This window comes from Periplaneta americana, chromosome 8 (genome assembly GCF_040183065.1).
Source record: "Periplaneta americana isolate PAMFEO1 chromosome 8, P.americana_PAMFEO1_priV1, whole genome shotgun sequence".
Lineage (NCBI taxonomy): Eukaryota > Metazoa > Arthropoda > Insecta > Blattodea > Blattidae > Periplaneta > Periplaneta americana.
This window is the reverse complement of record NC_091124.1, coordinates 121361598-121375437: the sequence shown is the minus strand read 5'-3', so window position 1 is coordinate 121375437 and position 13840 is coordinate 121361598. Positions and strand designations below refer to the sequence as shown.

Below are 13840 nucleotides of genomic sequence, written 5' to 3'. Positions count from 1 at the left end.
GGTGATAGTATGTGTGATTCTAAAGGAAAGTCATTATGCCATATTCATTCATTCATATAATGTTCTGCCCAAGGGCAGGTCTTTCACTGCAAACCCTGCTTTCTCCAATCTTTCCTATTTTCTACCTTCGTCTTTGTTTCCTCATATGAACCATATATCTTAATGTCGTCTATCATCTGATATCTTCTTCTACTCCTAACTCTTCTCCCGTTCAGCATTCCTTATAGTGCATCCTTCAGTAGGCAGTTTCTTCTCAGTCAGTGATCCAACCAATTTATCTTTTATCAGTTTCAGCATCATTCTTTTTTCACCCGCTTTTTCCAACACAGTTTCATTTCTTATTCAGTCTATCCACTTCACACATTTCATTCTACTCCATATCCACATTTAAAATGCTTCTATTTGCTTCTCTACACTTCGTCGTAATGCCAGACTCCACACATAGCACTTCACTAGTATCTTCCTTAGTTCTTTTTCCAGAGGTCCACAGAAGATATATAGAGTGGGAATGAAATTACCCTGCAAATTTTCAGAACGAATATATCATGTTGTATGTAACAAAAAAGTGTAAAATAGCCTTCTCAGAAACAAAATGTTTTTTTTCAGATGTTTAATACCCTCCTATTCGATAACTGTTCCGAATAGAATTATGATTTTTATTCATATCGATAGAAAATCTAATCATTTACTCTTCTGGCGTGAACATAGTGTGGACGATTTTCACGTAAATTTAATTTTAAAATCACTAATTTCAAACCACTGAACGATGCGAACAGATTGTAACGTTATGGTCAAAGAGGGAGAGGTTCACCTAGGAGACAGATCTAAATTCGTTGACCTCTTACATCTGTATTACAAGAAGAAAGAACAGTGTGTTTGGGGCGATGTTGCTATACTGTTGAAACTTCTATCTTAATTTTCTAATTAATCGTGCATTTAATCACAAAACGTAATATTGATTTTCTATTCATTTAAAGTGTACTCTATAGTCCCTTCCAATCTGCAGGGTTATTTCACTTCTACCCTGTATACAGATGTCTTATTCTTAACGATTTTGAAGAAAACCAATCGAAACCATGAGGAATGGAAACAGTGCAGGTGATAGTATAAATTATAATATTGTTACTTATATCCTCTATTTAATTGTCCATTTATTTTTACATAACATGTTAAAAACACCATTGTCAACATAGATGCACTGCAGCCGGATGCCTTGTTGCTAATTTGAGGATATTCCTTATTGTTATCGCAAGCATTTAAAACTCGGGTTACTCCCCTTGATTTCACTTCGCATATGTAGACTTCTCTCGTTAGTCAACAATAATATTATGGTGTAAGGTTCGGTGACCACGATGGCCAGGAAATAACATCATTACGACCGATCCAACGCCGACGCTAAGTTTCATTGAGACACTGGATCGCTGGAATTTGCAGAGGCCCTCATGTTGTTGAAAGTAGCTACATATCAGCCCGTGTTGCCAAAGAAACATCCTCCAAGTATTCTGATAATACATTTCGTTGGAACTCAAGATACAGTGCAAGTAACCAACAGACAAATTCAATAGTAAATTTTAATGTCGTTTTGGTTGCGCGTACATCAATGTGAGCAATAATGGAGACGGAGACTCATGCCTCTTTTATTCAAATAGTTGTATCTCGAAAACCATTGGGTATAAAACATGTGTTTATACGAGTATAATATTTTTTCTTTCGAATTGTCCAGGCCACACCTGTGGAGTAACGGCTAGCGCGTCTGACCCGGGTTCGAATTCCGGTTGGGGAAAGTTACCTGGTTGAGATTTTTTCCGGGATTTTCCCTCAACCCAATATTAGCAAATGCTGGGTAACTATCGGCGTTGGACCCCGGACTCATTTCACCGGCATTATCACCTTCACTTCATTCAGACGCTAAATAACCTGAGATATTGATACAGCGTCTTAAAATAATGTACTAAAAAAAGAATTGTCCGTACTATCACCCCTCAACGTATGGCTAATTCATTCTGAATCACTCTGTATAGGGACAATTCTAACTGTGCAAATTTTGGTTCACAGTGCCGGTAGTTAAACAAATGACATTTTGAGATAGAAATTCACAGGATTATTTTTTTGGACTTGATTAAATACTCTGTAAATCTTTAAAATATCCTTTAGGTTTGGTGTATAGGCCTGTTTACCTGTTTCTTTGATATGCCCAAAAATTCTAGACTATGTCTGTATGTGAATCCTTTGTCTTGAATTTGATAAAACTAATCTAACCAATAATGCAATAACGTTGTAACAGTGAGGATGATGGGCGCGTTTACAAAGCGCACGTGGAAGAGAAGGAAGCAGCCAAGCAAGAATATTCCAGAGCTCGAGGAGAGGGCAGAACGGCGGCGCATGTGGCGGCGAGGTGAGCAACCAATCACTTACTCAGTACGCATCATCTGCTGTAGTTTTCGTTGAAGAATAGAGGTGATGTTTTTCCCAGATGTTATTTTCCAGCTCTTCCAGGCTGTAGGAATTACTGTTGTGCACTTTTTCCTTTAGAGTTCCTCAGTGATAAAATGATAAAAGTTACAAGAGGTTAGATCATAGGATCCAAAAGCCATAATATATTCCTATTGCTAATTTTATCCTCAAACACTTCATGGCATTCGTAGTTCGTCCGTAGAATAGCCTGCTTTATCTGTTGTCGCACAATCCTGTTTGAAAAGACAAAAACACGCTCCCTCTCCAACAGGATTCTTCTACAGTACAGCCAGTCGACCATTCTATGGACTAACTTCATAGAATATTCAAGGATATAATTGTCAGCAGGATGTATGGCCTTCTCGATCCTCGACCCAACTCATTTCACTTTCATCTCTGGGAAACTCTAAAAGGAGAAGTGAACAAAATTAATACCCATATCCATGAAGAACTGAAAATTAGCATCCGGGAATATATCGCAACTACTTCTGAACGGAACTGCAGTAAGTCATGCGTCACTTCTTAACAGGTGCTACAAAATATTTGACACAAGAAAGGTAAATTGCAGACAGTTACAGCATCTGTTCTTAATTTTGGTGAGTAAATGACGTTTTGACTGACTATATTTAGTAATATTTTACATCGATACTTTGTGGCTTGTCGAATTGCTTGTGCTACACAACTTATCAAAGACAGCAAGCTGGCTGCGTAACCGAAGTTTGCAAGCGACTTGGTCGAGAACCGGGTTGTCGAATTGCGATTTGTCTACAATAATTTGTTCACCGAGTTCATACAAAAATTTCTCTGTACAGTTAGTTAAAGTAGACGTAACATTTTTGTACAAAATTGTTGATGTTCTATACAAGACTCAAATTGTAGCAGGAATTCCTTTCTCGCCATGCGTAATTTGAAAACCGAAATGGGCATTTGATTGTAATAATTTTTACTATATTGATTACATATATTACGTGAACCGCACAAATTATAATTTTTGTTCTCCATTTATTTATTTATTTATTTATTTTGCTAATAATTGTAATATAACGTTTGAGATGGGCAGGGCATGTAGCACGTATGGGCGAATCCAGAAATGCATATAGTGTGTTACTTGGGAGGCCAGAGGGGAAAAGACCTTTGGGGAGGCCGAGACGTAGATGGGAAGATAATATTAAAATGGATTTGAGGGAGGTGGGATATGATGGTAGAGACTGGATTCATCTTGCTCAGGATAGGGACCAATGACGGGCTTATGTGAGGGCGGCAATGAACCTCCGGGTTCCGTAAAAGCAAGTAAGTAAGTAATGTAATATATACAGAAAAAAACATTAGCTCGCCCATGAAAGAGTAGAACTCGTGCTCAGAGGCGATTCCTGAATTTAAATTAATGATTATACAATACAATTTGTCTTATGTCTACTATGCAATTATAATATATAAATTTTAATTTACAATTATTTAATTGTTATAAAAGCCATACATAACGTTTTAAATTTAATACTAGAACTATTAGAATTGACAAGATTAGGATATTTAAATATAAATTTGTTATATATTCTTGGGCCTAAATTACTACTATGATTAAATACTGTAACAGTGTTGCATTTTGGTTCAAACAATCTTAAAGAATTCATACATTTTGTTTCATAACTATGAGAATACAATTCAAAATTATTTAGATTTTCATGTATGAATTTTATTAATACAATATAATAAATTTGTCTTATGTTAAGTACATTAAAGTCTAAAAACAATTTTTGATATGGAAAGTCAATTCCTATAATTCCATAAATAAAATTACCGATTGAAATAAAGTTAAATATATTGTGCGTAATGAACTTATTGACAAGTAATTCCTCAATAAAACAAATAATATATTACTTTACGTAATTTATTACAAAGGTAATTAATGTGTTGGTTTGAAGTAAGACATCTTATTATAAAAATATGCAATGCAGCAAATGGATGTTTCTATCTTTTTATGCAGTTGAATGATAAATGATTTCATGTTCATACAATTTCTAAATAACAATTCAAAGAAAAATATGCTGTAAACTGGATTATCGTTCATAAAACAAAGAAATGAATGATTGCTTAACTCATATGTAACTCAGAAAGATAATATATATGTCATTTTTATTACCGATTTTTATTGCCAAACGCCATTTTTCCAAATCACGAGTCCCTTATAATTGAAGGTATCTCGACACCATTCCTCGATGTTTGGCGTAGATATATTTTAGTTTTCCTGAAAATATGTTCCCCTGTAGAATCAATTCATATAATTTATGGTTATTATGACACATTCTTCTCGGCTGGACCTACCATCTTACTTTTTTCTTTCCGTGGTTTCTGTTATTTTCAATTTTTCTTACTTTGACACCCTTTAAAGTGTGGATAATTCGAGATTTTTTTCAAGGAAGTCCGTTCCTAATAGCATTTGATTCTCCTTTTCTTTTCAACTTACAATGCCTCACTTGAAAAGTAATCGAGTTTAATTGAAAAATAAGACGAAATGTGATTACTTGTAGGCCTAACCAGTTCGAAAGGTTTGCTTCGTGATACTACAAAACAGATAAAACATCATAGTAGGAAGAGTACTTAACGTATGTTTTCACACAGTATGACAAATTCGGCGCAAGATAATAACAAACCTAGTAAAAATTGAAATATCTTCCTATCTTACTGCAGAAATAGTGTGGAAAACCTCTCTGGATGCTTATAATCAGCTTACTGCATCGTTCTGCTGATGTTGAAACTCTGTAACACAGTTATTTAAAAGTAAATACACGCAATTAAATTTAATGTTCTATCTGAGTATAAGTAGGTACAATGGCTAGAGGACAGCAAGAACTTTAAAGTTATAAATTCGAATGATATGAAGGTAAATTTTATGAGCTGCCCAGCGAGTACAGTATTTCTTAAGAAAAAACTGACTTTGTTAATGTCCCATGCAGATGTTACCAGATAGGCCTATTCGCAAAGTGGGATAATTTATGAATATTTAACTTCGAACATTAGAAAAGCGAACTGGGGAAATAACATTAGCCTATTACAGTTTTATACAGTAATGCTTTGCCCGCATTTCTTTATGGCGGTGAGAACTGTCTTGAAAAATATAAAATTTTAGAGAAAGTGAAATGAAGCTCTGTAGATACGTTGCATGCTATACACCAATGGATATAAGGAAGGAATTAAAAATAGAAAACTTAATTGGAATAATAAAACAATATCAGACTAAATACAGATAATTAATAGGACGAATCTCAGATATGTATTACAAAGATTGTTTCACACTAGAGGTCTGCATCGGACGTTTTCTCTCGAGCGCCAAGTAGTTCATAGCATAATCCGATAGGTAGCGCACATGCATGATGGGTAAAATTGTCGCGAGCGATAAATCTTCGAACGGTATAAGCCGAGCGTTAGACATTCGTTCTTGTTACAGTAATGAACTATGTAGTAACATCATAGATGTTTATCATTTCAAAACTTTGCAGTGTTTAACTAACCTCTCCATAGTACAGCTATAAAACTTGCTTTAAAATGTAATATAAATGTTGTAGGTAAATGTTCCCCCCCCCCCCACACAGGAGTGATTTTGTTTTTGCCATATCAGATGGATGTTATTGGATGTAAATGTAATTATTATAAACGGAGAACAAAATCACGATAATGCAAGAAATGTATCAAGTTTTATAGTAATGATAATAATAATCTCTAATAATTAGTGTATCAATCTTTGCGTCTGTAACAATTGTGAAGCATGATTATTCGTTTTATTATATTTCCTGTGACATTATCTCTGTACTAATATTGTTATTAATTTACTGCTATATAATAATATTATGTAAAACTTTTCTACATTGTCGCAGCATATAGGCGGAACACTATGTATGGACCTATCATATTATATAGGCTATGTGGTATAATAACTTATATAAGTTTTTCATACTATTTTATTTATAACTTCATGTTACTGTTTTGGTACGTTCCATTAGACGTTTGTCATAAACGCAGAAAATAAAGCCTTATTTTTACTGTGTGAGCAAAACATATGTGTATCTTATCTGTCGCCTTCCATACAAGATAAGACATGTCGGTGAGATGGCCCTGTACTGTGCTTCTATTTATTACGAGCGTATCACGACCGATGATATCTCGCTCGAGCGTGCGACATTCGACCGAGTTCAAGCGAGCGATTTAACTCCAATTAATTCACAATATGAACTAAAAGTAACATTACTCCATAAGACTCAAGAAAAGATGGCGAGACCAAATCTTTTGAAATGAGACGCACTGGGTCATACTTTATTTTATGTAAATAATAGTATTTTGAAAAAAAGTTGATGCCTATTTTGTAGTACATTGCTTTTTTTTCTGCTGCAATTTTATACAAAGGCCAATTAATTTTTTAGCAAAATAATTAATTTAATTTACACTTATCCTGGTTCAATTGACTGATAGGTAGACTACTGAATATAAATAATATCGACTTCATTCTTTGAGAAAAATTGCTGTTCATAGATAGACTGCATGTTGAACACGATTTCTTTGATGTAATGAATGCTAGAAACTGAAATTTCTACGGAAATTCGGAATGTATTCTGTATAACATAACAACACTTTTCCCATCTTCAATTTATATGTTCAAAAAGTAAAAAGGCTCTCCAACGTTGATTAAAAAGTGTATTTTCTGTTCTTAAGTCAGTCTTTTATATTCAGATATACATCATTCTGTATAACATTATTGTTTTCGTTCTAAATATTACACAAAAGTCATAAGAAAAACATATTTACAAAACTTCACTTTATTGCAGCGCACGGGACTCGAAACGATTCACAGTATCAGTAAACGTGGAGCCGAAGAAGAAAGTGACGTTCAACCTGACGTACGAGGAGCTGCTGAGCCGGAAGCTGGGGACGTACAAGCACGTCATCAACCTGGACCCGGGGCAGATTGTGCGCGACTTGAGCGTGGAGGTGCACATCAACGAGTCTGCAGACATCACCACGCTCAACGTACCGGCCCTCCGCACCTCCAACGAGATACAAACGGACACCAGTGCAGGTGTGCATTGCTGTCGTGTCTTGAAATTCTGTGAGTCTCATATCATGGTTTCTAAACTGTTTGTTTTCGCACACTTCTGCTTCCTCTTCTTCTTTCACACTTCTATCTGCACTTCCTTTTCTTGCACACCTGCTTCTACTTCCAATTTTCTCACTCCCTCGTCTAGTAAATACACATATGACATTGTAAACAAACTTTGGCTTATTTTTTTAATATTTCGATTTCTGTTTGGGTCTGTTGAATATAAGGAATAAAACCATGGAATATACTTGAAAACAAGAATGTATTGTATATCTAGCTTAAAGACGTTGCCCGAGTTTTTCCTTTCTATTTCTCTTTTAATGAAACTGATGTTTAAGCTTTCCAAGGTCTCAGAAACTCAGCTGTAGAAAACCGAAACGAATAAAATTATTTTTACTAAGCGTTCCTCTTCCTCAAATAGCGTCAATTTATGAATTTATAATTTAACCAAAATGCCTGCCAAGTTAACTCAGTTTAAAGCAGCTGAAGATCAGGCAGCGAAAAGAAAACATTTCATCTTGTATCTTACGATCAACAACTGTTTTTGTTTTAATTAATATTGTCTTTGAAGTTTACCAAAATAAAAACACATCCCTCGGTCCCTATATGTTCGTTTAACATTGACTCAATGTTGTACATTCATCTGAAGCTGTAGTGACAGATTTCATGTAATTTCACGTCCATGTGTACTTTCACTTGACCTTCAAAAACAGCTGACGATAAATAAGGAATTCCCTTGTCCTCAGTTTGATTGAACCCCTTGACGTGTCATGGTCAGCTAAAATTTTTCTCTTTATCGATCGTACCAAACAATTATATAATTTATATTGGAGAATTTTTCATCCCTTGGCCGCTGTACGCCCTCTTATATCATAGGCCTACACGTGTTTTTAAATATGACATGAAAAATGACATCTCATAAATTCAGAACTTACTAATTCATTTTTTATTTTATATACAGAATGCAAATAAAATATAATTTCGCAATAAGTCGCAAAGAACAATATTTTGAGAGACATATATTTTAGAAATTAAGAGATTGTTCTACGGGCTAAAGCAAGGAGATGCACTATCAACTTTACTTTTTAACTTTGCTGTAGAATATGCCATTAGGAAAGTCCAGGATAACAGAGAGAGTTTACAATTGAATAGGTTACATCAGTTGCTTCTCTATGTTTTTTTTTTATTTTAGTAGGTTATTTTGCGACGCTGTATCAACATCTAGGTTATTTAGCGTCTGAATGATATGAAGGCGATAATGCCGGTGAAATGAGTCCGGGGTCCAGCACCGAAAGTTACCCAGCATTTGCTCATCTTGGGTTGAGGGAAAACCCCGGAAAAAAAACTCAACCAGGTAACTTGCTCCGACCGGGAATCGAACCCGGGCCACCTGGTTTCGCGGCCAGACGCGCTTTCCGTTACTCTACAGGTGTGGACGCTTTTCTATGTGGATGACGTGAATATGTTATGAGAAAATCCACAAACTATTAGGGAAAACATAGGAATTTTACTTGAAGCAAGTAAAGAGATAGATTTGGAAGTAAATCCCGAAAAGACAAAGTATATATTATGTCTCGCGACCAGAATGTAGTACGAAATGGAAATATAAAAATTGGAAATTTATTCTTTGAAAAGGTGGAAAACATAAATATCTTGGAGCAGCAATTCAAATATAAATGACACTCGTGAGGAAAGTAAACACAGAATAAATATTATAATAATAATAATAATAATAATAATAATAATAATAATAATAATAATAATTTATTTATTTAATCTGGCAGAGCTGAGGCCAGTAGGCCTTCTCTTCCGCCCAGCCAGACTCTAATTCTAATTGAATACAATATTGCTTACATAGTTCTTACATTAAATATGGGAAATGCCTGTTATTATTCGGTTGGGAAGCTGCTCTCAAAAAACCTTTAAAGTTAGAATATAATATAAAACAGTTATATTACTGTACCGATTGTTCTATATGGTTGTGAAACGTGGACTCTCACTTTGAGAGAGGAACAGAGACTAAGAGTTTTCGAGAATAAGGTGCTTAGGAAAATCTTTGGGGCTGAGAGGGATGAAGTTACAGGAGAATGGAGAAAGTTACACGACGCAGAACTGCACGCATTGTATTCTTCACCAGACATAATTAGGAACATTGAATCCAGACGTTTGAGATGGGCAGGGCATATAGCACTTATGGGCGAATACAGAAATACATATCTAGTGTTAGTTGGGAGGTCGGAGGGAACAATATTTTTGGGGAGGCCGAGACGTAGATGGGAGGATAGTATAAAATATATTTGATGGAGATGGGATATTATGGTAGAGACTGGATTAATCTTGCTCAGAATATGGACCGATGGCGGGCCTATGTAAATGCAGCAATGAACCTCCGGGTTCTTTAAAAGCCATTTATAAGAATGTAAGTAAGTAGGCCTAACTATGAGATTGTTCTTCCCAGTAGGCTTAACATACTACTACATTGGCAACATGATTATTCGGAAATAATTTGGCTATAGCTTAACACGTTTTCGGACGTAAACAACAATATTTTTAGAAACATATACTTAAGAATTAATACACTGTTATTCTCAGTGGTCTCACATGCTACATTAGAAACATCGTAAAAGTATTATTGAATTGCTTTTTAATATACGTAGAATTTTATTAATCTTTGTTTTCCCCTGTATTAAATATTGAGTAAATATATACAGTTTTGACATGGAGGTAATGCCTGTAACTTTGAGCGATTGTCTTTGAGTTTTATTTTAATATGGTCACTGTGAATAATAGTCGCACTGGAAAGTGCGGTTGCTTAAAACCGAAAGGCATGTTGGTAGGTGTCATAGAAATAGGCCTATATGGGATAAAACATATTTTCTTTTGGTTTTGCGAATTTAATACTATCGGTTCTATTACGTTCTGCATGAATTTTTTCATACCAACTTTTGTTATATTGCATAATTTTGATGGACGTATATTTCGCAATAGTATTATTGGTGATTCAATATTGGTTGCAGAAACGCAAATCAAATCAGTCCCTGGTCGCCAATCAGTTGATGTTTGATTTATTTGATTGTTCATTGCGTTGCACGAACGTGAATCTCCAATCAAATTGTCTCGATTTACTAATTGATGATTTGAGAAAGAAATGAATTTGAAAACAGCGCTATTTAGCAACTACGGCCAATTTGATGCTTTTTAAAAGTCGCGAAACGAATGTATCAAGTGGGCGGTGACTAGGAAAACACGTGAATGCTTTGTTGTTTTGTTACTTTTTGTATGAAGGAAACAGACGGATTCTATTTGTGTAGACTATAAAATATAGTGACAGAAATGAAGCAAACAAAAAACTTGAAGGGCCTTCTGTCATGAGATTTGCTAGGGGAATCAACAAGAAATTGAAACAAGCATAGCCTTCATAGCCCAAAAGAACTCCATTTCCCATCTCTCTGTTTACAAATTGAGCTCGTAACCAGCTCATTAAAAATTTTGTGCTGTAATGTGTAGAATCCTGCCAAAACGGGCTACAACATTCCAAAATTTCAATGATCGTGTAGGCTACATATTACCTGTACAGTCGCAGAAAAAAAACTTCTATTTCGATAAAGTTTGGCATCATTTCCACCAGGTGACTAGATGGAGATGTGAGCAGTCAAGAGGCGGTTTCTAGCCAGGGGCCGGGGGGCCGGCCCCCCAGTTTTAACGAAATAGTTCTTTTAAAATTTCTTAATTATTGCTGAATAAATTGCTTATTTATTTAATATAAAGCAAACTAATGAATTTAATCAACGTAATTTCACATTAATTTTAAAGTTTTAGTTAGTCTATATATCGTTACCTTAGCTCCAAAAACACGCATCAAGCTCGGATGTCGATTTTCACTTTTTTGCGCGTTTTGAAAATGTATTCACTCAGAAAGAAATCAAGTGGTTTTGTATTAGCCCAATATTAGCGCTAGTATTTTAAATTAAGCTTCACTGATTTGTCAGTAGATGGATATGTGGATGTGTATATATATGTATGTATGTGTGTATATATATATATATATATATATATATATATATATATATATATATTACAGAGGGGGGGAGCCGAAGGCTTACACTGTAGCCTGAGGCTTATTGTGCTTACCACTCCTATTCAGTGAATGATTGGGTAGCCTAACGGCTGCGGTCTTGTACAAGTACAGCACGACTCACCAGATCTGAACCTGAGCTATTGTATGGATGATGATTTGTGAGTTAATGATGGCGAAATGAGTCCGAGATCTAACACCGAAAATTACCCAACAATTCTGCTTCAATTGGTAAGGTAATACCTCGGAAAAACCCACAACCAGATAATTTGTCCCAACCGGGATTTGAATTCGGGTCCGGTCGTTTCATAGCCAGACGTGCTGACCATTACTCCACAGCAGTGGACATATGTGAATATACTATCAAGAACACGCAAAAAGTGAAAATCGACATCCGAGCGAGTTACAAGGTTTTGGCATTAAGATAACGACATGCTATTTTTAACATGCAGTTTATGTATCCTGTTTAAAAAATATAACAAATGAAATAAAGTTTAAACGTGATATTTTTAACATGCGTAGTACATCCAGTACATGCACACCACAATCAACATTTGTAGATAGTTCTATACAACCAACAATACTATCTGAATTCAAAACACGGTATATCTGACAGTGTCGACTGCCGGTTTCTCTAACAATCAGGGAAAGAATTCGTCGTTTCGCAACAGTTTTCAGTAGCAAATGATTAGTCGTTGATGCTATAATAGTGTTGTTATGTTAGTTGCGTTTTGTCTAAAAAATGTAATATTTTGAAGTTTTTTTCATTATTATTATTTTCCCTTGCTAAGTGCAAGTGCGATGAATATGTTTGTGAACCCAGTGAGCCGAAATGTGTTAAACTCTCCCCTCAACTTTGTGACTTAAATGCAAGTTCAAATGTTTCTAATGTAGACAAACCTCCATGTGGTATAAATGCATCGATATCTCCTAACTCCATGACGTAAAGGTGAGTGCAAATGTTTGTAATACAGACGAATCATTTGATTTCAGTGCATCGATCTACGATGTTGTATGAAAACCACGTAAGTCAGTTTACAAACAAACGTTATTGTATAATAAGAACAGAAGTTTTAACAGTAAACGATTTGATAGGTATAAATTCATTGAATACTCTGAGCAGAAATATGCAGTTTTCTGTTTTCCTTGCTACCATTTCGTTCAATCTGATTCAAGTAATACAGAACATGTTTACACTAAATTTGGATTTTGCAATTAGAAAAAAAAATAGGAGAAAAACTTGCAAAGCATGCTAATAGTGAATGTCATAATTTTCTTCAATAGTAAAATGGAACAGTTTTCTGGAAAGTGAACGTAGCGGCGTAGTGATTTCAAAGCCAAGCGAGAAACATAAAGATGACATAATTATTTCGTAACCGCTCAGCTGTGGCAGCAATGGCCCGGGTCGAATAACTTTGTGCTCAGCAAGACATTGGGCTTAGAGGTCATCGCGAAACTGTTTCGGGTGACGATAATGATAGATAATAATAAAGCGAATTTTGTTGAAATTTTACAACTTATTAACCTTCACAACTTAGCTGCTCTAGAATTTCATGCTACTTATCTGGGATTTTTTTGACCTCAAGAATATTATTTTGTTGTTAATAATTATTAGAAACGGTAGAGTTTCGCAGTCGTTATAAATGCAAAAAGTTTCCAAGTGCTACGTAATCTCATAATTGTGCCGTAGATAGGGAATTTCAGACCTTATGGTAGTTTTCTAATCCGCGATAAAATGCGAAATTGAGTACAAAATGCGAAATATAGGAATTTCTGCGAACAAGTACGAAATTATAATTTCATGACTTTTTTTTTTTCTAATTTTGCATGCACTTTGGCCAGCCTTTAGATTTGTCTTGCACTTGGACATCCTTTGCTTTCTGTTTCACTTTTAAGCATCTAGAACCACCACCGGAGCAGTCCATACGACCAATTACTTTTGAAAATCCTGACATGGCCGAAAATTCTCTCTGGATTTCAAGTCGTTCCCTGTCTGAGGTTGGGGCTTTATGAGATCCTGCGATAACAAAGCAATTTCATGCGTAAGATTTCTAACTACTCAGCAAATAATTGATTTGTGGACTCCAGCAAGATCACCAAAGACCACCTGAAAAGTTCCAACAGCATAAAATCTCAGAGTTATTAGAAGTTGGTTCATAGGAGAAAGTGATAAGTAAGTCGTCAGCAAATATAGAGTTTATGAAGGCTTAATGTGCAAACGT

The 13840-nt window shown here is 35.2% G+C and overlaps 1 protein-coding gene across 3 annotated transcripts in view; it reads left to right on the top strand.

Moving 5' to 3' along the window:
• The window catches only part of LOC138705005 (inter-alpha-trypsin inhibitor heavy chain H4-like), a 110773-nt gene that overhangs the window by 30216 nt on the left and 66717 nt on the right, over positions 1–13840 (top strand). For all 3 annotated transcript variants that reach the window (XM_069833537.1, XM_069833536.1, XM_069833539.1), the window contains exons 3-4: positions 2285–2395; positions 7272–7522. In XM_069833537.1, the coding sequence (XP_069689638.1) occupies positions 2285–2395; positions 7272–7522 (362 nt within the window). The remainder of the gene's footprint in view (positions 1–2284; positions 2396–7271; positions 7523–13840) is intronic.